General features: G+C 35.0%; 2 protein-coding genes across 14 annotated transcripts; one reads left to right on the forward strand and one right to left on the reverse strand.

The window, feature by feature from the left end:
- The first annotated feature begins 387 nt into the window (after positions 1-387).
- On the forward strand, positions 388-27,694 carry LOC126691760 (60S ribosomal protein L4). 7 transcript variants are annotated; one of them, XM_050386880.1, is made up of 3 exons: positions 388-1,581; positions 2,878-3,023; positions 27,409-27,586. In XM_050386880.1, the coding sequence occupies exons 1-2, from the start codon at positions 469-471 to the stop codon at positions 2,989-2,991; spliced, it is 1,227 nt and encodes a 408-aa protein (XP_050242837.1). In that variant the 5' UTR covers positions 388-468; the 3' UTR covers positions 2,992-3,023; positions 27,409-27,586. The 7 variants fall into 7 exon arrangements, 6 of the variants coding, with proteins under 6 accessions (XP_050242837.1, XP_050242838.1, XP_050242834.1 ...); XM_050386881.1 differs by having other exon boundaries at positions 2,878-2,958; positions 27,344-27,586; XM_050386877.1 differs by lacking the exon at positions 2,878-3,023 and adding an exon at positions 25,794-26,044 and having other exon boundaries at positions 388-1,330; positions 27,263-27,586.
- Positions 6,244-16,633, reverse strand: LOC126691759 (uncharacterized). Of its 7 annotated transcripts, XM_050386871.1 has the most exons (8): positions 13,712-14,082; positions 12,978-13,058; positions 10,230-10,695; positions 9,989-10,066; positions 9,235-9,333; positions 8,060-8,252; positions 7,450-7,874; positions 6,244-7,331 (listed from the first exon to the last, which is right to left on the reverse strand). In XM_050386871.1, the coding sequence occupies exons 3-8, from the start codon at positions 10,638-10,640 to the stop codon at positions 7,113-7,115; spliced, it is 1,425 nt and encodes a 474-aa protein (XP_050242828.1). In that variant the 5' UTR covers positions 10,641-10,695; positions 12,978-13,058; positions 13,712-14,082; the 3' UTR covers positions 6,244-7,112. The 7 variants fall into 7 exon arrangements, with proteins under 7 accessions (XP_050242828.1, XP_050242830.1, XP_050242829.1 ...); XM_050386873.1 differs by lacking the exons at positions 12,978-13,058; positions 13,712-14,082 and adding an exon at positions 16,531-16,633; XM_050386872.1 differs by lacking the exons at positions 12,978-13,058; positions 13,712-14,082 and adding an exon at positions 14,467-14,483.
- Positions 27,695-27,792: the final 98 nt, after the last annotated feature.

Raw genomic sequence — 27,792 nt, forward strand, 5'->3', positions numbered from 1 at the left:
GGGGCAAGATCCCTTAAAGTTGTTACATCCATTTAATGTGATTAACTTACGTTTATCACCCATGAAGAGTAAAATAGTTTATATCAAAAAGTGTATAGTGTTAAATAAAAAGTGAATAATATATAACAACTTTTCTTTTTTCATTCTTACAATCACTCCGAATTATTTTAATTACTCGAAAAAATCCTATTCTTTAATATATATCCAATAGTAATAAAAATATTCTATATATATTAAAAAAAAGTAACGAAAATTAATGTGCGTTAATTTTACAAGCCCAATCCAAAAAACCTAAGAAAACATCAAGCCCAACCTAAAACCCTAAAAGCAGGCCCAGGATTATCCCAAACCCACAGCATTTCCACCTATAAAAACCCACTCAAACCTTTCCCCATTTTCTTTAACACATAAACCCTAGTCCCCTCTCTCTCTTTCGTTTTCTTTCGCAATCCCCATTTCCCTTCACCAATGGCCGCCGCAGTAGCTGCTGTGCGCCCCCTTGTCACTGTCCAATCCCTCGAAGGTGACATGGCCACCGATACCATCACCACCGTCGCATTGCCCGATGTTATGAAAGCCTCCATCAGACCCGACATCGTAAACTTCGTCCACGCCCAGATCTCCAACAACAAGCGCCAGCCCTACGCCGTGTCCAAGAAGGCCGGACACCAGACCTCAGCCGAGTCCTGGGGTACCGGACGCGCCGTGTCTCGTATCCCCCGTGTCCCCGGCGGTGGTACTCACCGTGCCGGTCAGGGAGCCTTCGGAAACATGTGCCGTGGTGGTCGCATGTTCGCTCCTACCAAGATCTGGCGCCGATGGCATAGGAGAGTCAACGTGAACCAGAAGCGATACGCCATCGTTTCGGCCATTGCTGCTTCTGCCATCCCATCTCTTGTTCAAGCTCGTGGTCACAGAATCGAGTCTGTTCCAGAGTTCCCACTGGTTATCAGTGACTCAGCTGAGAGCTTGGAGAAGACCTCTGCTGCTCTCAAGGCTTTGAAGCAGATCGGAGCTGCCCCCGATGCCGATAAGGCGAAGGAGAGCCATTCGATCCGTCCTGGGAAAGGTAAGATGAGGAACCGCCGCTACATTAACAGGAAGGGTCCTCTTCTTGTGTATGGTTCCGAAGGCGCGAAGCTCGTGAAGGCGTTCAGGAACATTCCCGGGATTGATATTGTGAATGTGGAGAGGTTGAATCTGTTGAAGCTAGCTCCTGGTGGCCACCTTGGGAGGTTTGTGATTTGGACCAAGTCGGCTTTCGAGAAGCTCGATTCGATCTATGGGTCGTTCGATAAGGCCTCTGAGAAGAAGAAGGGGTATGTTCTACCTAGGTCCAAGATGTTGAATGCTGATTTGGCTAGGATTATCAACTCTGATGAGGTGCAGAGCGTTGTGAAGCCAATCAAGAAGGAAGTGAAGAGGGCTCCATTGAAGAAGAACCCACTCAAGAACCTGAACGCAATGTTGAAGCTCAACCCATATGCTAAGACCGCGAGGAGGATGTCCCTTTTGGCTGAGGCTGATCGTGTTAAGGCCAAGAAGGAGAAGCTCGAGAAGAAGCGGTCGCCAATCACGAAGGTATATTTTTATATCACTTTTGCTTTCGGTATGTAGTATATTATTTTGTTAATGTATATGTATGCTTGTTATTGTAGGATTATTTTGTTGATAATGATGTGAAATGTAATGGGTATTGCTAATACTATGTAATCATAATTGTCTATGTGTGTTCTCATAGGTTATTTTTGTGTTTCTTACATTAATGAAATGGGCATTGCTTATATTATGTAAATGGGGTTTATAGTCTACGTTGTGTTTGTATGTGTATGCTATTTGGAAATGAATGTGTTTCACCATACATTAAGGTATATATCGATGTCACTTTTTGCTTTTTTGTAAATTGTGATTTTGAGATTATTTTTTGTTATTAATGATGTAAAAATGAAATGGGTATGTGCGTATGTTATGGGAATGGGGTTGATCGACAAACATTTTGAATCGTGATTTTCCAAGCCGTGTTTGTATGTGTGCACTTTTAAGTAATGTATGTCTTTCTTAAAGTAGTTGTACATAACCCTGGTAGTCCAATTAAAGGGTTTTAAGTTTTATATTATGCAATGGGTGCACTGTTTCTTGAGTTGGCATAGATGATTCATGTGTCCTCAAATTTTGATGTTTCCCTTTGGTAATACTTGTTTGTATAAATTAGTTACATTTCAAATATGAAAATTTGTCTTCTATTGGTTCGTTTTATTTATTTTGGTTTAGGCTGTGGTGTTTTTCTTCTCGTTTATCCTCCATCTTTCTAGCTGTTTTTTGAAGTTATGATAATTTAGGTATAGGAACAATAACTTCGTAAATTTGAGCTCAAATTTCCAATGCCATTTGAGTTTATTTATCAATTGTGGTAAGATGTTTTGACATTGCATTTCTCAAGTGTTGTTGAAGTGTTCTCATTTCTAAGCCTTGTGTTGCCAGTTATTCCTTAATTAAGTTCCATATTATATACTAATATCTTGCAATTCCTGCTGTTATGATCAATCTTGACTCTCTGTATTTTAACTCATTCGTTTTGTTGCCTTTTTCAATCGTGCAGCCTATTTGTATGTCTATAACTTTCATTTTCTTTGTATTGAGCCTGTTATGTAGCTTTTGTTTTTGTTATTGCTCTTTTATTTAGCCTAATCTCTATAGGGCATATTTTTGTTCATATTTACTGTTTGTTGTCTACTGATATCAGCCCAACCTTTTGTCTAGCTACCATCTTATTGATGAGTGACATATTTTCAATTGTAATCTGTATTCTTTTTATTCTGCATGATATTTTAGCAGTTACTGACTATTATGTTATCTTGTTTCCTTTGCAATGTTCAGGAGGAGGCTTCTGCCATCAAGACTGCCGGAAAAGCTTGGTACCAGACTATGATCTCCGATAGTGATTACACAGAGTTTGAGGTTTTCACCAAGTGGCTTGGAGTTTCCCAGTGATTTACCATTCTGTTTTTGAATATCCTGTAGACCTCAATTTATTTGGTGTTTGTTTATCTAGAGTTTTTATAATTTTTTTTTTACAGTTTTGAGACATGATAGTTACTAGGTGGGAGGAAATGGGTGGAATAAGATATTTCCTAAATATGTTTTTTTACCTCCCACTTATTGCTATCCATTTCTGCCAAGGACGAAGAGCTTTTGTTTTTGCAACTGAAATTAAATATTTTAGGTTTTGCTTGCAATAGACTTAACTAATTTTGCGCTATGCAATACTACTATATTTTGTTTTATGATTCATTTTTCTCTAATTGATGTTTCCCTTTAAAAAAAAATTACTTAGTAAAGTTGAGTTCATGTTTATCTCAGCCAGCATAATTATGTTCCCCCATATTTTCTCTCAGTTGGAATGATAAAAAATTTTTTTGTCATTTTCTGGTAGATTGCAGTGGCTTCGATTGGTTTAGTGGGAAATTTTGATTTTTAATCAGAATTTTTTATCCGAATTTTATCTGAGTTATTGGATTCTGATCATTTATTTGGATAAAGATTCACTTCGTTCACTCTAATTGTGAAGATACTTTCCCTTCGATATGATTAAATGAATTATGGGATATTTAGGCCAGAGATGCTTGTCAATTTTTTGAATAATTCTACAATGTTTACATTTGTAATTTGTTTTTCATTTGGGGGATCTTTACGGGTTGTTTTGTGATGTTAAAGTAAATATCAAAATGATATATTTTCAAGTCTCCAGAAATTATGTCCATTGCAGTAAAAGGATTGCACCTCATGAGAAGTTTGTAGATAGAAAATGCATATGATCAGTTAGTCTGTTTAGAAGATGGAAAAATAAAATAGATTCTCCAAAATAAGGCAATTCAAACCAGCCTCTTGGTGTGGGTTGTGTTTGGTCTTATCTTTATATTTTGGATGAAAAAGGGTTCAAAAAAAGAAGGGAACTAGTAGAGAAGGATCGATTAGTTAGTTTTTAAAGTGTGTTTCAATTAGGGTGGTCCAGATCCATCCGAGTACCCGATTCACCCGAAGAACCGACCAGATCCGACTTGAAACTGGCCGACCCGACTGTTTCGGCGGATTGGTGGCGGGTCTTCACCGTTAGAAACTGATTCTGACGGGTCGAGTTTCGGTTTTCCTCCCTTAAAACCCGAACCGACTGAAAGAATTCCAAATTCCGACCAAAATTTTCCCAATTTTGGCGAAATCTATTCAAATCCGGTGAGATTTTTGTCAAATCTGTGTTTTTTCCAACGTTTTCTTGCCGTCTTGAATCCGACCGACCTGCCCGCCACTTGTTGATGTTCTGAACCGTCCAACCCAATTACTCCGGCGGGTGCCTTTTTTTCCCATCCAATTTCGACGGGTCGATTCCGGGTTGGGCACAAACCTGACACGTGGATAACCCTAGTTTTAGTAGTCAATTTTATTTTTTTATTTTTTATTTTTTAACAATGATTGCCTAGGTAATTGAATTTTAAGACAAGAAAACAAAGATAAAACCAATATCTTCTTTAGCTCCAATACTCAACCTGATCTTCAAACAATTATACAACAGATTTTGGGGGTACCCTTAATCAGACAATATGAAAACTATCTAGGTTTACCTGCTTTTGTGGGTCGAGCAAAGAAGCAAAGCTTTATATATATTTGAGAGCGTGTGTGGGAAAAATTACAAGGGTGGAAGGTTCATACTTTCTCAGGCAGGCAGAAAGGTCCTTATTAAATCTGTGATCCAAGCAATCTCAACTTATTCCATGAGTTTGCTTCAAACTCCTCAAGGGGTTAATTAAGGATACTAAAGTCATGATTCACAAGTTTTGGTGAGGCTACAACGATGATTCTAGGAAGATTCATTGGGTGAAGTGGGAATGACTGTGTGAATCCAAGGATGATGGGGGTATGGGTTTCAAGGAGATTGAGAAGTTCAATGAAGCTTTGTTGGCTAAGCAAGTGTGGCGTATGATGAACAACTCGGATACTTTGAGCTATAAAGTTTTTAAGGCTAGATTTTTTTCCAAATTGCTCTATTCTAGAGGGGAATGACTAGAAAGCTAGCTCCTGTGCGTAGAAAAGCATTCTAAGTGCTAGAGAGGTGGTGAAGAAAGGGATGGTTTTGTGCATTGGTGATAGTAACTTTGTTAGTATTAGAGAAGATAAATGGCTACCAGATTAATTTTACAGAAAGGTCACCTTCCCCCTTCCTTCCATTCCCCCTAATTCCAAGGTGAGTTGCCTTATCAACACGAGCACATGTGAATGGAAGTTTGACATGATTCAACTAGTGTTCTTGCCACAAGAAGCTGAAAAAATTTTGAGCATTTCGTGGAGTATCAAATTACCTCCTGACCGATTGATTTGGTCCAAAACTCCTTCCCGTAAGTTTACTACCAAAAGCGCTTACAAATTGTTGGCTTGTAATGCTTCGGCCAATAATCCTAGTAGTTCAACTTTGAGTCCCTAAAAGTCTTTTTGGAGAGGTCTTTGGAAGCTACATGTCCCAAACAAAGTTAAGCATTTTGCCTGGAGAGCTTGTAATGAGGCTCTACCCAAAATGGTCAACCTTGCCCGGCGACAGCTGGGTACCATTGATCAGTGCAACAGTTACAATTCCTGTCCCGAAGATGTTAGACGATTTGTTGGATAAAGTAACTCTAATAACCAAATTGTCACTGAAACACAGTTTTGAACTTTTGAAAACACAGAAAAAAGTGTTCTTGGTTTTCATCACCCAAACACAAAATTTTGAGTGATGGAAACAACACTCAAAAACCAAGCCAAATATGGACCCAAAAAAAAAAAAAAAGCCATATTTTTTTTTCTGTAGGTCCCACAATATTTGGATTATGGGTGATGGAAACTGAGTTCCCAATCTAAACGGCCTCTTCCTTCATCATTTAATTCTTATTTTTCATTTCCTCTAAAATGTGTCATTCAGTAGTTCGGATTTTTTTTTTTTTTTTTTTTTTTTTAAAGCAAAATGACTGCCTAGATAGTTGAATTTTAAGGCAGGAAATTGCAATCAGGAAAAATGTGAAAATACCTACCATACTTTTGATCAAAATCAAACCCCTGAACAATCCTATTGTACTTGAATTTTAAAAATTCAACTTTCTTCTGGTTTTGTTGGACGATATTGTGTGCCATTCATTCATGTGATCCAAAGTGGATCACAAATCAAACCCATACAGACAACCATCTCAAATCACCTCAAGCCACTGAAACCCAAATCCATTCAAACAAAACCCATTCAACTTCAATTCATGCTGCCAGTGAATAACCAAATTTCTAAATTAAAAAAAAAAAAAAAAAAAAAAAAAAAAAAATCACAGCGTATTGCTCCTTTTAAAGATTGCATTAAATGCATTTCAAGCTTGGCCATGGAATGACTGGCAAACACTTCTGAAACTTTGGTCAAAGTTCACTACAATTTACCATGACGCACATCTCCTGCACTAGGCCGTTTCTTCGAGCAGACAATAAAACTCCGCATAAGTCAACCAAAGTGCCTAATACGTTAAAAACTAGAATAGGGAGTTGAAGCTCTGAGCTTGAGGGCAAAATTGGTGCACACCATCCACAACTCTACGCTCAATTCACATTTGTTAATTGTCAAATGTCAATGCCAAGTGCCTTACCTCAATAGGCTCTTCGTGATATTTACAAGGGAGATATTCGGGATTAGAAACCCCCCTCCCCCAACTGTTAAATTATTAAAAAAAAAAAAAAAGTACATCAATCATCGACACAGATTTCAAGATCAAGGACCTCCTATACAAATGTTAACAAAGCAAAATGTGCTTCAAAATGTCTGGCACTTGCAAAGGCATGATGGCATAACCACCACTTTACACTGAACTTATAAACAAAATACTCTATCTGTTGATAATTCTGTAGTACCTATACGAATTTTTAGGATCCCTCAGCTTTCTAGGCAACTGGATGCCAACTTGATATCAAGTCATACATGCTGATTATAACTATCTCCTCGGAATTTTGGTCAACTAAATGTCAACTTGATATAAAGGCATATATGATTTACACAAAAAGGCTGCCATCAACATGCTCTACCTCCACCAAAAAACAAAAAAACAAAAACATATTTACCCATACCCCTTTGTCCAAACAGGTACAGAGTATATTAATATCCCCAACCCAAATGAGATGCAAATGGTAATCAAGGCATATGCATATGCCCTCCAAGGGCGTTCGCTTTCTCTCATTGCATTGAACTCGGCAATGAAGGTAGAGACAGTACTCAGACAGCCCAAGAATCCAAGTTGTATGCCCAATACCACAGTATCACAAGTCTGGCTATTCACCTGCACCAAATGATTCAAGATTGTGGTCATGTGCTATGCATGTAACAAACGCTCATGGAGACATGTCATTTTTTAAATGATTTGGGAAATTCCCAAGATTGAATTTGCCAACACTTACAGCTTTCTTCACAGTAGATAGTGCTGCCATGACGCAGGCTGCAGAAACATTGGCCGCTAGAGTCCCAAATGGCACCCATTTAAACAAACCAGCCCTGCCTAACCCACGCCCATTAAGTCTGGCTAAGAACCACCTGATCCACACACCTGGAGGTCCAACAAAACAAGCCAACCATAGCTGAGCACCACTGCTGCCACTGCTAAACTCCTCCCTCAACAGTGCTCCAAATGCACCCCATAACAAGCCTAGCATCAAAATCAACACCACCATGACTGCTAAGTGACGCTTGAAGCTGTTCACCCTCCAGTTGCAGCTTGAGCTTGAAGTGCCACTTCCTGTACACGCATTTCGCCTTGTTAGAAGCCACCTGAAACCCTTGGCTGTCTCAATCCCAAAAATAATGGCATAGGCCGCAAGAAACAAGCCTGCATGGAATCATACAGGTTAAAGGACCATCTCACTCTTAGGTGCCAGAGCAGGCCATAGACTGTTGTTAAGTTTTGAATAGACTAAAGTGGGATATACAATTCAAATCTAATATTTCTAATTCTAATGGACCAGATTACCTACACTACTACATCAACATAGTTCTTACAGTATGGATTTTTACCTACAAGAAAACCAAGCACAGCAAGCACCCAGTGGCCATCAACAATAAGATCAAGCATTTTCTGGTTCCAACCGCTGAAAGTTGTAAGACTTCCCAAATAACCGGTTGTCAATCCTATTGCTAGGTAGTCTGACACGCTGGATATGTCTGCTTTGAAAACAATACCCCACCACCCCATCAAGAAAGAACCAACCTAAAAAATGAAAAAAAATATTAATATTATTATTATTATTATAATTTGAAGCAGAATATCTTATATCTTCCAATTAATGTCTTTTGTGATCTTTATACACACTTATGAAGGGTTGAAAGCAAGAAACTGCATATAAGAATGTCAGTCCTAGGGCACTCTTAAGCCCAACACCAAGCACAACACAAAGTTCCATCACGAAAACTTTACCAAACCAAAGAATCAAGATGAATTTCTAATTTCCCAATCCTAGCTATCCTGTACTGTGACAGACCCTCATAATTTATGCCAGACATAAGTTGTAATTAGGAGCATATAATCATATAAGCGATTCTTCAGAGCTAGGACAAATGTAGGCTTAAACACTTGCATAGTCTCATCCACTATTGTAACTGAATATGGAGAGTGACTACCACAAAAGTCCCAACTCTAGAAGCAAATGTTGTCCAAAACAATTGTATCTTGGGAGTAAATGTAAAATACCTCTCAGACAATTTTACTTTGCTTGGCCATAAAGAATTAGCTACAATTGACTATAGTTATCATCAATGCATGTTCAACATATTTAATTCTTTTATCATAAATTAACTTATCTTGATTCTTTAATTATATCCTCCAAATACTCATAACTTAATTTGATTTTTAACAAAGTAAACATTGCACTATCACCACACAATAGGGCTCGGATTGGTTCAAGAATGAGTGATTCCTCAACCACATCACCTGCCACTATAATTTTCTCACAAAGCCCAAGCATATGCATGATATACACATTGAAAAAAAAGACCAAATCAGTGATTCACAATGATTCTTCAAATGGAAATCAAACACTTACAATAACAATGAAATAAGACACATCTATATGTCAAATGTAAAGTACTTCAGATGCATTTTTTTTCCAAGTGAATCCATTAAAATGCTCTGAATGTGTGTGCATGCATCAGGGGAGAGAGAGAGAGAGAGAGAGAGAGAGAGAGAGAGAGACCATATTGGAAGGAAGGTCAAGGTACAAAATGTTTTCATCGTTTGTCAAGCCAGCGACTCCGGGACCAAACAGCTTTTTTAGCACATACCTTGTCAAAACCTGCACATTGTGGCATGTTAAATATCATAATATTGCTGAGTATGCTTACCAACATGAAGCTTACAATTAATCAAATGCAAAAGTGGAAATTCTGTCTGATCCAGAGAAGACTGAAATTCCAACCCAATCACAAAACTACAATTCATACATATGATAAATTAATAATTTTAGTTATTACCAAATTATTATGACAAAATGGAGGTAGTATGTCCAAATTATTAAGCCACGAATTTGAGCCTCTCCAACTTTTGTCAAAAAACTGTTCAGTTACTTCCAAGAGGTTGGATTGTTCAGAACTCCAGCACTATGGTTCACATCTGGTTATGTCAAACATGGATAATTAACAATAATAATTACAATTACACTCTCAGAGAACTTCCTTTTTCTTTTCTTTTTTTCTTTTTTTGGATATTAGTTTAAAGAAGTTAGTTTTTAAACATATATTATCAGGCAACACAAAAATACATCTGCATCAAAATTCTTCCCCAAAAAAACCAAACACCACACACTTGTAAAAAGAAACAAGCACAATGGCATTATAAGTTATGAGCATATTGCATTTTAGAACTTAAAAATAAATAAATAAATAAATTATAAAAAAATAATACTAATAAACTAAACTAAAAGGAGTGTGCATATATATAGTGCATATTACCCCAAGAATTCCAAAAACAGCTAAATGAATGAGGCACAAAGCATATTCCAATAACTTTGGCAACCTTTCCTTATCGTCCTGCATATAGAAACATGAAACACGCGCGTTACTTGAACAGTCAGATCAGAGGGAAACAAGACATGTTTAAAGTAGTCATTAAATAATCAACAACTAACAAAAAAGGTTCAGGAATTTCATTTAACAAAGATAAAGAAATGAGAAATTGTTGATGAAATCTCACTTGCTTTTTGTCTTTAGAGCACACAATTGCATCTTTGGAAAGGGGAGATATGATTTCCTCAGGCAATGGTGTCACTACGGAGATCGCAGTCATTGTTGGTGGATCACGAGACCAATACCTATTAAGGTGCAACAGATTATCCCCAGAAGTGGGAGCAGATACTCCATTCTCTAATGCATGATCAACAGAAAAGCGGTAGCTGCTACTCTCACTGTGCCTGTTGCTATGAAGAGCCCGATCCCCGATATCTCCTGCCTCTGAGACAATCTCACTTTCAATGTCATCATCAATATGAACAGGTGCAGCTGCTGACAAACTTATAGAACGCCTTTTCAATGAAGAATTGGCACTGCTTGTGCAACTAAATGATCCACTTCGTCTAGGTTCAGAGTCAGCAGTCCCAATATCCATGACTTCCCACCAGAACCTCAAGGCTTGATTACTCTTGGACTAACTTCAATAGTCACTGAAATAAATTAGGATGATCATTCAGAGGCCAAATCTATATGAATATAATAATAATCCAGCTACTGCTGACAATGATGATAATGTTAGTACTTTTAATTCCTGCAAACAATTCTAAACTACTACACTTTGAAAAAACTAATTATGTGCACATAGGCACGAGTGATGACACCCATTCCAATTCATTTTAATTAAAGGTCAATCTTGAGAAATATAAGCTCATTAATATGTGTTGGCATCTAAGTTCTATGAGTCATAACATCATAGAGATAAAGACACAAAAGTAAAAACATATGATAGTCCAAACATTTCAATTTTGATTGGTATTAGTACATCTTCTCCCTCAAACAACCACTCAGACAAAAATCAAAATACTTTGCCTATAAGATCATGGACTTAATGAATGATGTCTTTGAATTTAATTTAAAACAATTCGGAACATCGATATTGTCTGCTCCATTTCCAAGATTGCAATAATGTAAGACATAAAATCTTCTAGCATGGTCATAATCAAAAAAAAAATTTTTTTTCCGAACCCATTAAATTTATATATATAAAAAAATAATAATAAAAAAATAATAAAAACTCTCACATTATAAGCAAATAAAAGTTATAAGTTTCTATATTGCCAGGGAGAACTTGAGATTCTCATTTAAAAGCACTGAAACATGATCAGAAAAACATCTTAACCATAAAATAAATTATAGTTCACTCAACTTTCTCAGCAGTACCTCCACCTCAGATCTAAAGTTCACCAAGAACAAAGAATAATTCTATTTTCTATGTACAAATTCTATTTAAACAACAGATAAATTAGAAAAAAAACTTTTGTTTCTATCAAAAAAAAAAAAAAAAACTAGGGAACATAAAAACAAAATGGCATTCCTATCACCTGACACATAGCACATGCACTAGTGGATTAGTTAGAACTTACCCTTTTTTTATCAGCTTCACAACAAAAGGGATGGTTAGGCCAAATGGGTTGTCATAATTTCATAGATGTAAGAAAGAGGGCAAAGCTGAATATTATAGCAATAAAATCTGATTCCACTAGTTTTGAAAATCCTTGCTCTAGATCTAATGACTGACATTCCAAGTGAAGTGGAATAAGCAGATCCCATCTCCATGCCCAATTAATAAATTTTTGAGGGAAAAAAACTCAAACGGTTGACCAGGAATTTTATCATATTTTCAAAGCCCCTAGTAATTGGATGCAAATATGTTTGGGTAGCTAAGCTAGGCAGAGGAATAGCATTGACTTTCATGTTCAAAACACATCCTACTCTAGATCTCATGCAACAAAAAGTCAAACAATAAAACTTGCATGAAAAGATATTAAATTATTGATACTTGTAAGGTTCAGATAATCATGACATCAGCAAGAGATAAAGACACAAAATCAAGCTTAATTTACTCATGGACACAATTTAATCAATGTGGTGCACAGAGTATAACACCTGTTTTTCTCTCTTTTCAATCTAGCTAATAGCTATAGACTTATCTCACCTATTAGATCAGCAGATTGCAAGATCAAAACTGATGCATATAACTTGTACGTTTCCACCAATTTAAAAAACTAGAATGAACCTGTCACATGGGTTTTCATGATGTTAGAAATTTCATGGCAAATTGGTGTTGAACAAAACTAGTGTCACAACAAAAATTCTTAACAATTTCACAAAAAAGCAATTTGTCTACCAACTCACACTTGGGTCTATCACAAATATACAATGACCCATGTGGTAGGCAAAATTGGGTTTTGTTATGAAATCGTTGTGACTTTAGCTTTATTGAAATTATTAAACTCTATGACCCACAAAAATTAATTGATAGTTCGAACAACAAGCAGAATCTTCAGGAGCAAACTCATATTTTTAATGGCAATCAAATCATATAACTAAAATTGCGAAGAGCTAAAAGATGTGTCCTCCACTAACAGAACATGAAAAAAGAAAAAGCAAAATACAACCTAAGCTAGGCAGAGGAATAGCATTGACTTTCATGTTCAAAACACAAACTACGCTAGATCCCATGTAACAAAAAGTTAAACAATAAAACTTGTACGAAAAGATAATAAATTATTGATACTTGTAAGGTTCAGATAATCATGAAATAAGCAAGAGATAAAGACACAAAACCAAGCTAATTTAGTATTCACACACTTCATTTTCTAAATAATAAAACAATTTACTCATGGACCCAATTTAATCAATGTGGTGCAGAGAGTATAACACCTGTTTTTCTCTCTTTTCACACAAGCTAATAGCTATAGACTTATCTCACCTATTAGATCAGCAGATTGCAAGATCAAAACTGATGCATATAACTTGTACGTTTCCACCAATTTAAAAAACTATAATGAACCTGTCACATGGGTTTTCATGATGTTAGAAATTTCATGGCAAATTGGGGTTGAACAAAACTAGTGTCACAACAAAAATTTTTAACAATTTCACAAAAAAGCAATATGTCTACCAACTTACACTTGGGCCTATCACAAATCTACAATCTTTTTTAAAATGACCCATGTGGAAGGTGAAATTGGGTGTTGTTATGAAATCGTTGTGACTTTAGCTTTATTGAAATTATTAAACTCTATGACCCACAAAATTGAATTGATAGTTCGAACAACGAGCAGATTCTTCAGGAACAAACTCATATTCTTAATGGCAATCCAATCATAAATTGCAAAGAGCTAAAAGATGTGACCTCCACTAACAGAACATGAAAAACGAAAAAGCAAAATACAAAACAGACCCCACTAAAATACTATTGTGAACCTTTTTCAGATTAGCTCATGCATGAACATTGAACAAATAAAGAACATGAAAAGTGAACAAACCAAAAAAAAAAAAAAAAAAAACAAAAATTACAACAGAAAAGCTACGACTTTTACGGTTCATTATAATAATATTAAATTGAAATATGCCGCGTGGTTCAATATACACTTGGAAAAATAAATAAATAACGGATGCATGTGTAATGAGAGCGACACAGAGAGAGAGACAGAGAGATACCAAACAAGTTGTAAGAAGGTCAAGTCAAAATCGAACAGAGCGCTGGTGAAACAGTTTTCTAAGACTTCTCATTCAACACGGCAATGGGTGAACCGTACGTACGTGAGAGAATCGATGAAACAGAAGCGAATGCTTTTTTTTGAATCTGCGAGCAAATGAAAAAAGAAAAATAGAATCGCAATGGTTCTCTGAGTGAGTGAGTGAGTTCTTGTTGCTTGTTTTCCTGAAAGACCGAAAAGGGTTTCGGCTATAACAGGAACGAGAGAAGAAGAATGGTGCAGCAGAGAGAGAGAGAGAATGAGAGAGTGCCCTCCCTCCCTCGCTCAGCTCCAAAAATGTATATGGTCGTAGTTGCCTCTTGGGACAGTTGAACGCACCAGTGTAAATTTATAAGACACCGCACGTTCCGCGAACCCACTCCTTTCTTTATTTTCTTTGTTTTTTTATTCCATTCCTTGAATTCCGACCCTTTTTTTCTTTTTTTTTTAAGAATATAACAATCAATTGGCTCAGGCTGTGGGCTGTGCCGTGAAACAAATGTTTTACGCCAGTCAATAGAATTTTGCCACGTCACCTTTTTTACTTATCACTTCAGTCCTTAATCACAACCAGGAGAATTTATAAGGTGTAGATTAGACAAGTAACGTGTTCCACTGTTTCATTCCCACGTAAAATTACTGAAGTAATTTATTATTGATACAGTCATTTTAAATAAAGAGAATATTTTAATGAAACGATGGACACGGTGTCGGTACCTGTCGACCAAATAGCGGTATAATTTCTCCAAAAGCTGCTCACCGCCACACAGCTGCTTCCTCAGACTTCTGAAACCTCCCTCTTCTATCCTTTGCTTGCCCGAAACTCCACCACATCATACACCGAAGCTTACCGCCACATAGGTCGCCGGAGCTGTGCGTGGAGCTTGTAAACATACCGGAGCCGCCGTGAGCCACGACCAAAGGTTTGTTTTTCATCAATCTCAGGTTTCCACCACGTCGCCGGCCCACTCATTTGCCTGAATGAACCCAGCGTCCCAGCCCACTCTTCTTCTTCTTCTCCGTTTTGCATCCACTGGTGAGTGGGACGGTTCTTTTGTTCTTTTATTTTCTACTGTCTTGACTCTTGAGTGTCTCGGTGTCTTCTAGAGCCTGGTCCTATCCTCTTTTAATGATCTCAAATTTCAACTTTTCTGAGCCCTTCACGTGATTAACTTGGAAATGACAAAGAAAATTAAAAAAATCCAAAAGCAAGTGTCAGTCAGAGTTTATTGATTCCAAATTTCAACTTTTATCAGCCCATCACGTGATTAACTTTCGAAATTACAAAGAAAGTTAAAAAAATTCCAAAAACAAGTGTCAGTGAGAGGTATTGCTTTTATTTTTCTCACAATGGAAACGCGCTTCCCAAACGTATGCTTGCGTTTCAGCGGACCTTTTTTTTTTTTCCAACGCTTATGAACAGTAATAAATACTGCTTATATACTGTAACAAAGACAAATTCTACTGTTTATATACTACGGTTTATGCACTGTTTATGAACTATAATCACTTTTTTTAACTTTTTTTTAAAATATTAAAAATGGTTCAACTTTTATGAGTCCATCACGTGGTTAACTTTGGAAATTACAAAGAAAGTTAAAAAAATTCCAAAACAAGTGTCAGTGAGAGGTATTGCTTTTATTTTTTTTATTGCGTACAGTGGTTTATAACTTTATGTGTACGGAAGTGCGTTTTGGAAGTGCGTTTTCCAAACGCACGCTTGCGTTTCAGCGGGCCTTTTTTTTTTTTTTTTTCCAGCGCTTATAAACAGTAATAAATACTGTTTATGTACTGTATGAAAGACAAACTTTACTGTTTATATACGGTTTATGCACCGTTTATAAATTATAATAACTTTTTTTTTTAATATTAAAAATAGATCTTACAATACTATTTACATATTTAAAAATTATTTTATTAAAGTATTTTTCAATTTATAATTTTCAACTATATTTAAAAATTATTTTATTAAAGTATTTTTCAATTTATAATTTTCAACTATATCTAAACGGACTCTATATATGAGTTTGAATCCGCATTTCCAAACTCACGTTTGCATTTTTTGCCCTTTTTTTTTTCTCTTTTTTGCCCTTTTTTTTTCAACACTACGTTTTCAAACTCACGTTTGTGTTTTCTATCGATTTTTTTTAGTGCATGAACAATAATATCACATGTGAGTACTGTACAGAAGACAAAAGATACTATTCACATTCTGTTCACAGATTTCATGCTACTATTTACTTATTTAAAAATTATTTTATTACGATATTTTCAGTTTCTAATTTCAACAAAAATTATAAATAATATGTTAATATTAGTTGTAATTGATAAAAAAAAAATTCAATTCTAAATTTAAATTAAAATTAATAACAACTAAATACTTATAAGACACCGCACGTTCCGCGAACCCACTCCTTTCTTTATTTTCTTTGTTTTTTTATTCCATTCTTTGAATTCCAACTTTTTTTTTTTTTTTTTTTTTTTAAGAATATAACAATCAATTGGCTCAGGCTGGGCTGTGGCGTGAAACAAATGTTTTACGCCAGTCAATAGAATTTTGCCACGTCGAGAATTTATAAAGGTGTAGATTAGACAAGTAACGTGTTCCACTGTTTCATTCCCACGTAAAATTACTGAAGTAATTTATTATTGATACAGTCATTTTAAATAAAGAGAATATTTTAACGAAACGATGGACACGTTACCTGTCGACCAAATAACGGTATAATTTCTCCAAAAGCTGACAGAATTAAGAGGAAAAAAAAAAAAAAAAAAGCTCACCGCCACACAGCTGCTTCCTCAGATTTTCTGAAACCTCCCTCTTCTATCCTTTGCTTGTCCGAAACTCCACCACATCATACACCGAAGCTTACCGCCACACAGGTCGCCGGAGCTGTGCGTGGAGCTTGTAAACATACCGGAGCCGCCGTGAGCCACGACCAAAGGTTTGTTTTTTTATCAATCTCAGGTCTCCACCATGTCGCCGGCCCGCCATTTGCCTGAATGAACCCAGCGTCCCAACCCACTCTTCTTCTTCTCCGTTTTGCATCCACTGGTGAGTGGGATTAGTCTTTTGTACTTTTATTTTCTACTGTCTTGAATCTTGAGTGTCTTGGTGTCTTCTAGAGCCTAGTCCTATCCTCTTTTAATGATCTCAAATTTCAACTTTTCTGAGCCCTTCACGTGATTAACTTGGAAATGGCAAAGAAAGTTAGAAAAAATCCAAAAGCAAGTGTCAGTCAGAGTTTATTGATTTCAAATTTCAACTTTTCTGAGCCCATCACGTGATTAACTTTGGAAATTACAAAGAAAGTTAAAAAAAATTCTACAAACAAGTGTCAGTCAGAGGTATTACTTTTATTTTTCTCATTGTGTATATTTGGCGCTTCCCAAATGCATGTTTGCGTTTCAGCGGGCCTTTTTTGTTTTCAGTGCTTATAAAAGTAGTAAATATTGTACATATTGAGAGACAAATTTTACTGTATATACACGGTGTTCTTGCCCTCATATCCATCTTCTTCAAAAAAAATATATATATTAAAAATAATCTCATATTACTATTTATATATTTAAAAATTATTTTACTACAATTTTTTTTAAATTTAAATTATGTGTGGGTTTGGATCCGCGTTTCCAAACCTATGTTTGCATTTTTTGCCATTTTTTTTTTTTTAGCGCTACGTTTTCAAACTCACGTTTGTGTTTTCTATTGATTTTTTTTTTCCAGTACGTGAACAATAATATCACATGTGAGTATTGTGCAGAAGACAAAAGGCACTGTTCACATTCTGTTCAAGGATCCATAGTACTATTTACCCATTTAAAAATTATTTTATTACAGTATTTTCAGTTTTCAATTTCAGCAAAAATAAGTTGTTTCCAAACGGACCCATATTAATATTAATATTAATTTATTTTAGAAAAAAAATGGTATTATTAGAAAAATGTTATGTTGATAACATCTTTACAATACTTGTACAATAAATTATAAATAATATGTTGATATTAATTGTTATTGGTAAACAAAAAAGTAATTTCAATTCTAAATTTAAATTAAAATTAATAACAACTAAATACTTATGATTTGTTGCAAAATATTGTGAACATAGTGTTTTTTTTTATTATTATAGTTTTAAGACTCATATACTAATTAAAATATTAAGAACTTTTGTGCTTTCACTTTCACATTTATTGTATTTTTTAGGATTATCCAAAATGTGAATTTTATTGGTAGATAATTACAAATAAATTTTTGTTTTCATTTTACTTTTTTTAATTTTAATAAATTAATTATTTTATATAATAGTAACACTTCTTCAAATTGAAACTTTTATGTTGTATATGTGTGTGTTCATATATATATATATATATATATATATATATAGGATTTTGTTAATGTGTGCTTTAAGGACACACAATAATTAACCATTTTTGGAAAAAAAAAAATTTATCGGGAATTGAAAAAGTATTGACAGTTTTTCCAATTACTGAGAAAATGTTCCCAAAAATAAGTGACTTAATGTATGCCCTAAGGGCATACATTAATTGGAGCCATATATATATATATATATATATATATATATATATATATATATATATATATGTTTTTTTATGAACCTTGAAACATCCTGAAACGGTACATCGAAATAGGCCAGTACCAAAATATTTCATTCCACTAGACAAACCGAAACATGGTCCAAAATGGAATTAATAACATTCACTTTTGATTAGATTCCTAAGGGTTAAGGTTCAACCGATAAATGAATCTGATTGTAGTTCTTGGAGGATTGTTATAAGTTCTAATTTAGTTACAGGAGTATTAGTTGAAATGTATAAGTTCTAGGAGTATAAGTTCTAAGTGCATTACCATCAGGTGTGTCAAATGCCAAATATTTGGCATTTGACACACCAGACACCAAAAAACAACTCTTATCAAGGGTTGTAAATGCCAAAATATTTGGCATGAGTGAACAGTACGCTCTCATATTTGAAAGCGTACGGATAGAAATGGTATAAGTGTTTAATATTTTTTTTTTATTCTCTTTTCTCTCTCCGCTCTTTATTCTTTTCTCTTCTCTCTCATTCTTCCTCAAACATCAAACCTCTCCTCTTTTCTTCTTACACTCTTTTTTCTTCTCACTCTCGTTGCTTTTCTCTCTTCCTCTCAGCCTTGTCGTGCCACCTCCTCGACCTGATGCCGATCTTTGTTGCTGTGGTTTCTTATTTTTTATTTTTTTGCAGTGATTTGATACCTGATTCAGCAATTGGTGGGCTGAGATGGTGATGGATGGATTAGTGGTGGTGGGTTGCGATGGCCAGATTCAATGGTGGGTGGGTTGGCTAGTGATGGGTGAATCGGTGGTGGGAGGGCCGACCTGTGGATGGGTTGACAGTGGGTGCGTTGGTGGCAGCAGTAGATGGGTGTATGGGATGCAATAAGTCGATGGCGGGTTGTGTTTTTCGTTTTCGTTTTTGTTTTTGTTTTTCTGTTTTTGTGGTTGTGATTTGATGATGGATTCAGCAGCGAGTGGTTGTGGGTTTAGAATTCAAAGTTTCTCTCTAAAATATAATGCTTTTAATAAAAAAAATGCATTCTAAGTGTAGAAAGAGAATTCGAGGTTTCTCTTTCAATGATTTAAAAAAATGCTTTTGATAAACTTTAGAAAAATTAAGCTTAAAAACACAATTTTTGAAAACCTTTGACTTCTAAAAACCTAATGAACAAGATTGTGCATATTATGCAAAATTACTTACAGCACTTGAATCACTCTGAAAGTCAAGCTGAAACACCCTCCAAATAGTCTCAAAATACTCTTAAATAGAACCTATATTTAATCATGAAAATTACTTAATATCTTCCACAAAATATAAAACTTATTGAACTATACAAATTGTTTTAAGAGACTTGTACTTTGATGAACCAATTAATAACACTGATGTAAGGAATCTCTACCCAAAAATATGTTTCCTTGAATTTATCAAAATTCAAAGGTAACAGCCAATAGCCCAATACTTTAGGATTTAATATATGTCCCAAACAAAAAGTAAAACCTTAAACATGAATTAGCGTCTATAATCATGACTCTTATCTAAAATATACACTATGGGCAAACCTATGATTTAAGTTAATATACATAACCCCAAAGAAAACATTAAAGCCACCTAATATATATAACCACAATTGAAAAGGTGAAAGCCTCATGACTAAAGATTTGATCCACGACTTGTTCATGGATATACACGGTGACCAATTCTAGAATTTAGTATATATATAAACCAATGAAAACGTAAAGCTATATAAATGAATTGATATAAACCAATCCATGGCTTTATTCTAAAATTCTCACAGTGGCTACCTATGATTTAATATACATATAACCAAAAGAATATGTAAAGCCATATACATAACCTTTTTAAATTCACGACCTGTACTAGAATGCACACAATGGGCAACTTGGGGTTTAATACATATTAACCCTAATGAAAATGTAAAAGTCCTATACATATATTAAGATTGTAATCCATGGCTTTGTTCTAGAATTCAATCTGTAGGAAACTAACATAAAATGTAAACCGTATTCTAGGAAAAATACCCCTTTAAACAATCTATGTATCCCTAACATTTTTCATGATAAAATTCTAAACCTTTAATTCTTTGATTCTAACAAATGAGAAATCATACCTGGAATTCTTTGGTTGCCTCTTTAATTAACTCCAATAAAAAATACACCTCCTAGCTTCCATAGTAATGAAACCTTTCTTATAAAAATCATAATTTATCTCTTCTTTTGCCTTATATTTAACACATCAGAGATGTGGGCTTAATTGGGTAGTGGGCTGCAATTACTAACAAAAAATATTTATGGCCTATCAATTATGTATTTATATAAAGAGATTAGTTCAAGTTACACTTGGTGTAACTTCACAAGAGTTACATCATTTTTTAGACCATGGATTCCTACTAGATCTAACAGTTAAAAAATGTCAACTGTCCATGTCATTATTAAACATTTATTACTTGTCACACTAACTAACCAAATTAATGGTAAAGAATATTATATTACTATTTTTTTCTATTCTCTCTCTCTCATTAATTTATCCCTAACCTTGCACAAGTATTATTCCTAACTTTCTGAGTTGCAGATCTTCTTTAGCATGACCTTATTCTTTTATAATATATCACTTGACTATTACGAGTTATGTCTTTTGTAAGATGCCAAATAAGCCCATTGTGCTTCTTATTTGATTATGTTTTCTTTATGTTTTCCTCAACTTGGCTAAATGGAAACACTATTATTATTTGTGGGCATAGCCATTAGCGTTGAATCTTGAAGTTATATATATATATATATATATATATATGTTGTTGAATCTTGAACTTCTATATATATATATATATATATATATATATGTTGTTCCACAAGACGTGATGGGTTTACATGATTTTTCTCGGAAATTTATGGTCACCCTCTTAATGAAACTCTCTTTTTATAATAGTTTGTTGGTGAATTGATTTAATGAATCAAGTTATTTGATATACAACTAATTTTTATATACGAATATGAAATCATGGAGTTTGGAAGAGGCATGATTTGTTTATTTTAGTAATTAATTTTGGCACTAATAGGGACAAAAGTAAAATCTGATCCTTTAATTTTAGTAATCGTGGTTTGTGTTTAATATAAATTGAGGATAAATACTGATCTATTAATTTTCGAGAGAATGATAAATCTAATCCTAAGATAGTGTTTTATTTCTTAGAAACCCAGATATATATATATATATATTTTTTTTTTTGAGAATGAGATACCCAAATATTGATGAAAGTATCCAAGTTCACAGGTGCGTTTATTCCAAAATAAAAAATAAAAATTGAGAGATAGTCATTAATACTAAGATATCCTCAAAAATCTAAAATCTAGCATTAATGACTCTATATTAATGGTATGAGAAGTAGTGATTTATTACCGTTAGATTTAATAGAAATCTACAGTGTAAAAATGGTGTAATTCTTGTCAAGTTAAACTAGATATAACTTGAACCTATCTCTTATATAAAAGTATATAATAACCTCAAATAAAGAAATGTGGGGTATTACAAAAAGCATCAAATTAATTCAATTTTTTGAGGCGGCAAGTTTGCTCGTGATGTTGTGAAGTTGAGGAAGAAACCTTCTCAATTTTCACTTCTTGGTTGGCGAATATTGCTGCAATTGAATTTGGTTGTATGACTACGAGAGTTATCTGGTTGTTTTACATTGATTGTCCAAAGGATCTGCCAATCATTTTTTTGGCAAAAAGAAATGTTTTGCCTGTTCCCCATTCAAGGCTTAGTTGGAAACCCAAACTATAACAAAGGCATATCACATTATCACTAGTCTTCATTGTGACTTTATACTCTCAATTGGAATTCAAATGATTGATTTATGTTGAAAGTTGTCATTAATAAGCAGTTCAGTGTCATTGTCACTTGTGTTTGCATGTTATGGATTGGTGCCAATAGATACCAATTATAAACGGTCAATGTCATTGTCACTCGCGTTCTTGGGAGCGATTGCTGTGTTTGCATGTTATGGATTAGTGCCCATGGATTATTATTTTTATTTTTATTTACTTTTTTTTTAGAATACTACAAATTTTTAACACACATATAGGGAGAGGGGAGAATTTAAAAAAAAAAAAAAAAAAAAAAACTTATAGTGGTGTATATCCAAAAGGGCCTAACTCTTGGAAACTGATTATAATCAATGCCCATAGATACTGATTATATGTAGTTCAGCCTTATACCTTATTGTTACAAGGCTGTTGATATATATTATATATATATATATATGTGTGTGTGTGTGTGTGTGTGAAAGAGAGAGAGAGAGATTGGATATATAATTATTAATTTAACAATTTTACAAACGGTTGATGTGGCATTTGAATTTTCCAAATAGTTGTTGGTAAATAAAAATGTGATGTTTAGTAGATCCAAATTAAAACTAGTAAGAATTTCTCACATTAATAGTTTGTAAAAATATTGTAAAATAGTTTGACAGTTTGTGACTCTAGCATTACTATTATTAATTTAGTCTTTTGTTGCCCGGGACAAATAGGTCGGGGGAATTTTTTTTTTTAAATTTAGTGTTTCTATTTTGAGTAAGGTAATAAAATTGATGCGTTAACTATGGTAGACATTGTCTCAATTATGTATATATAATATTATACTAGTCCTTTAACCTCTGCAATGTAAAAATAAATAAATGAATACATAATGCTTAATATGTATATAATAAAAATTTGATCTTAGAATATAATAATTTGTTTTTATATGTATATAATAAAAATTTGATCTTAGAAGTCATGATTGCATTAAGTAGTTACTTTCTTTTTATGGTAAGTACTTACAATCTCATTGTGTCAAGTGGGATGATTTTGAATTAACCCCGAATTTTATAGAAAAAAGTTTGACTCTAAACATATTTGGAGCTATCTTGCTTCAATCCACAATATGACGATTAAGGAAATTATATATGTAGTTTAAGTTACATGACTATTTTAATGAGTGTTAGGAATCTAGTGGTTCCAAATGGGATTGGATAGGATTTATAGGGTAATTGATGAGAATTGTAGGGAAATTGACTTAATTCGAGGTAGTCACACTCCATAAAGAAATAAAGAGATTAAGAGAGAGAGAGAGAGAGAGAGAGAGAGAGAGATGCACTAATGCACTAAGAAATTAGTTTATTCTTCAATCGATATCTCATGTTGAATTAAATCATGTATTTATAGGAGACTAACTCTAATGTCATTGGCCCACATGGCTCAAGATAATTGGCTAGTTAATTCAACATGTGCTCTATAAATTAAGCCATGTGTTAAATGAGCTACATGTGCTCAAATCCTAATTAACTCATCCTAATCTCAACTAACTAACTATGGATTACAACAATTATTTCATATTCCTAACAATGAGTCAGGTGATTTATTTAAATAATACATATGAATAATCTTATAAATAAACTATGTTACAAGTTGGGAAAGATAGCAGCAAGTATGTTTTAAGCCAATTTTTTTCAAATTTTAATTTGTTTTAATTAAAACCACAAATTTCTATTTATGTTTGTGTTTAATGTCATATATTTTATTTACAACTGGTCTCAAAACCAACCAAAAATTGGACAATTATAGTAGGTTGAGGGCTAGTGTAAAATGTAGTCATTTTATTATGAGTAGATCAATTCAGAGACACGAGTGTCCTCTGTTGGTGAAGAGTTGTACTGGATTCCAGATAGAGTGAAACCTGGGCAAGAATAGTTAGGGTGTTCTCCATGATTAGGCGTGCTTCTCTCTTGCAATTTTCCCTTTATGGAATGCTTTACCCATTAAGGTTTGGGCCTTCAAAAGATATTTCCGGACCTCATGAGTTTTCCCCCCAAACAATCCATTGGGCTTGGAATTGAGCATTTTCTTCATTTGTAAATATCATGTCTTGTTGTGGAAATAATACAGCCCATGAGCTCAATTCGTGCTGTAGAAATAATATTGCCATGAGCATAATCCGAAACTTATGAGGAATTTTGTACAAACTTATGTTGTTAGAGGAAATTTGAATCATTCTGGCCCAAATATGAACTGAACTCAAAACCCCAAGAATAAACCCCAAAAAAAAAAAAAAAAACAAAAACAAAACGAGCTCCTAGCTGACCAAGCCCAATAGTAAAATGTATGAAAGAGACGGACAAGATCCCCAAAAAAAAAAAAAAAAAAAACTTTTCTTTTTTCTTTTTTACGATTGATCCGAATTATTTTAAATACTCCAAAAATATCCTATTCTTTAATATATATCCTATAGTAATAAAAATATTCTATATATACAAAAAGTAACCAAAATAAATTGGCTTTAATTTTACAAGCCCAATCCAAAAAACCAAAGAAAACATCAAAACAACAAACCAGCTATCCAAGCAGACCAAGCCCAACCCAAAACCCTAAAACCAGACCCAGGATAATCCCAAACCCCACAACCAAACACCCGGAAACACACACAAACCCTAGCAACCCACTCAAACCCTAGCAACCCACTCAAACCTTTCTCCTCTGTCATTAACACATAAACCCTAGTCCCCTCTCGCTCTTTCATCCTCTCTCTCTCTCTCGCAATCCCCATTTCCCTCAAACCCCCCCACCCACCTTCTCCAATGGCCGCCGCAGTAGCCGCCGTGCGCCCCCTTGTCACTGTCCAATCCCTCGAAGGTGACATGGCCACCGATTCCATCACCACCGTTGCTTTGCCCGATGTCATGAAAGCCTCCATCAGACCCGACATCGTCAACTTCGTCCACGCCCAGATCTCCAACAACAAGCGCCAACCCTACGCCGTGTCCAAGAAGGCTGGACACCAGACCTCCGCCGAGTCCTGGGGTACCGGACGCGCCGTGTCCCGTATTCCCCGTGTCCCCGGTGGTGGTACCCACCGTGCCGGTCAGGGAGCTTTCGGGAACATGTGCCGTGGCGGTCGCATGTTCGCTCCTACCAAGATCTGGCGCCGTTGGCATAGGAGGGTAAACGTGAACCAGAAACGATACGCCATCGTTTCGGCCATTGCTGCTTCTGCGATCCCATCTCTTGTTCAAGCTCGCGGTCACAGAATCGAGTCTGTTCCAGAGTTCCCACTGGTTATCAGTGACTCAGCTGAGAGCTTGGAGAAGACCTCTGCGGCTCTCAAGGCTTTGAAGCAGATCGGAGCTGCACCCGACGCCGATAAGGCAAAGGATAGCCATTCGATCCGTCCTGGGAAAGGTAAGATGAGGAACCGCCGCTACATTAACAGGAAGGGTCCTCTTCTTGTGTATGGTTCCGAAGGCGCGAAGCTCGTGAAGGCGTTCAGGAACATTCCCGGGATTGATATTGTGAATGTGGAGAGGTTGAATCTTTTGAAGCTGGCTCCTGGTGGCCACCTTGGGAGGTTTGTGATTTGGACCAAGTCGGCTTTCGAGAAGCTCGATTCGATCTATGGTTCGTTCGATAAGGCCTCTGAGAAGAAGAAGGGGTATGTTCTACCTAGGTCCAAGATGTTGAATGCTGATTTGGCTAGGATTATCAACTCTGATGAGGTGCAGAGCGTTGTGAAGCCAATCAAGAAGGAAGTGAAGAAGGCTCCATTGAAGAAGAACCCACTCAAGAACCTGAATGCGATGTTGAAGCTCAACCCATATGCTAAGACCGCGAGGAGGATGTCGCTATTGGCTGAGGCTGATCGTGTTAAGGCCAAGAAGGAGAAGCTCGAGAAGAAGCGGTCGCCAATCACTAAGGTATATTTTTATATCACTTTTGCTTTCAGTATGCTTGTTATTGTAGGATTATTTTGTTGATAATGATGTGAAATGAAATGGGTATTGCTAATACTATGTAATCATAATTGTCTATGTGTATGCTCATAGGTTATGTTTGTGTTTCTTATATTAATGAAATGGGTATTACTAATATAATGCTATTTGGTAAAGAATGTGTTTCACCATGCATTAAGGTATATGTTCAATTTCACATTTGCCTTTGTATATATTGTGATCTTGAGATTATTTTGTTATTTATGATGTAAAAATGAAATGGGTATGTGCGTATATTATGGAAATGGGGTTGATGGACTAACATTTTGAATCGCGATTTTATAAGTTGTGTTTGTATGTGTGCGCTTTTGGGTAATGTATGTCTTTCTTAAAGTAGTTGTACATAACCCTGGTAGTCCAATTAAAGGGCTTTAATTTTTATATTATGCAATGGGTGCACTGTTTCTTGAGTTGGCATGGATGATTCACGTTTCTTCAAATTTTGATGTTTCCCTTTTGTATAAATTAGTTTCATTTCAAATATGAAAACTTGTCTTCTATAGGTTCGTTTTATTTATTTTGGTTTAGGGAGTGTGGTGTTTTTCTTCAAACTGTCTGTAGTTTCTCCTCCATCTATGTAGTTGTTTTTTAAAGTTATGATGATTTAGGTTTAGGAACAATATCTACATAAATTTGAGCTCAAATTTCCAATGTCATTTGAGTTTATTTATCAATTGTGTTAAGATGTTTTGACATTGCATTTCTCAAGTGTTGTTGAAGTGTTCTCATTTCTAAGCCTTGTGTTGCCAGTTATTCCTTAATTAAGTTCCATATTATATACTAATATTTTGCAATTCCTGCTGTTATGATCAATCTTGAGTCTTTGTATTTTAACTCATCCATTTTGTTGCCTTTTTCAATCTTGCAGCCTATTTGTATGTCTGTAACTTCCATTTTCTTTGTATTGAGCCTGTGATGTAGCTTTTGTTTTTGTCATTGCTGTTTTATTTAGCCTACTCTCTGTAGGGCATATTTTTGTTCATATTTACCATCTGCTGTCTACTGATATCAGCCCAACCTTTTGTCTAGCAGCTATCTTATTGAGTGACAGATTTTCAATTGTAATCTGTATTATTCTTGTTCTGCTTGATATTTTAGCAGTTACTGACTATTATATTACCTTGTTTCCTTTGGAATGTTCAGGAGGAGGCTTCTGCCATCAAGACAGCTGGAAAAGCCTGGTACCAGACTATGATCTCCGATAGTGATTACACAGAGTTTGAGGTTTTCACCAAGTGGCTTGGAGTTTCCCAGTGATTTACTATTCTGTTTTTGAATATTCTGTAGACCTCAATTTATTTGGTGTTTGTTTATCTAGAGTTTTTATAATTTTTTTTACAGTTTTGAGACTTGATAGTTACTAGGTGGGAGGAAATGGGTGGAATAAGACATTACCTAAATATGTTTTTTTACCTCCACTTATTGCTGTCCATTTCTGCCAAGGATGAAGAGCTTTTGTTTTTGCAACTGGAATTAAATATTTTAGCTTTTGCAACTGGAATTAAATATTTTAGCTTTTGCGTGCAATAGACCTAACTAATGTTGCGCTATGCAATACTACTATATTTTGTTTCATGATTCATTTTTCTCTAATTGATATTTCCTTTAAAAAAAAAAATTGCTTAGTAAAGTTGCATGCGTGATTATTTTCCCCCATATTTTCTTTCAGTTGG

The sequence above is a fragment of the Quercus robur genome, chromosome 7 (genome assembly GCF_932294415.1).
Source record: "Quercus robur chromosome 7, dhQueRobu3.1, whole genome shotgun sequence".
NCBI classification, from domain to species: Eukaryota; Viridiplantae; Streptophyta; class Magnoliopsida; order Fagales; family Fagaceae; genus Quercus; species Quercus robur.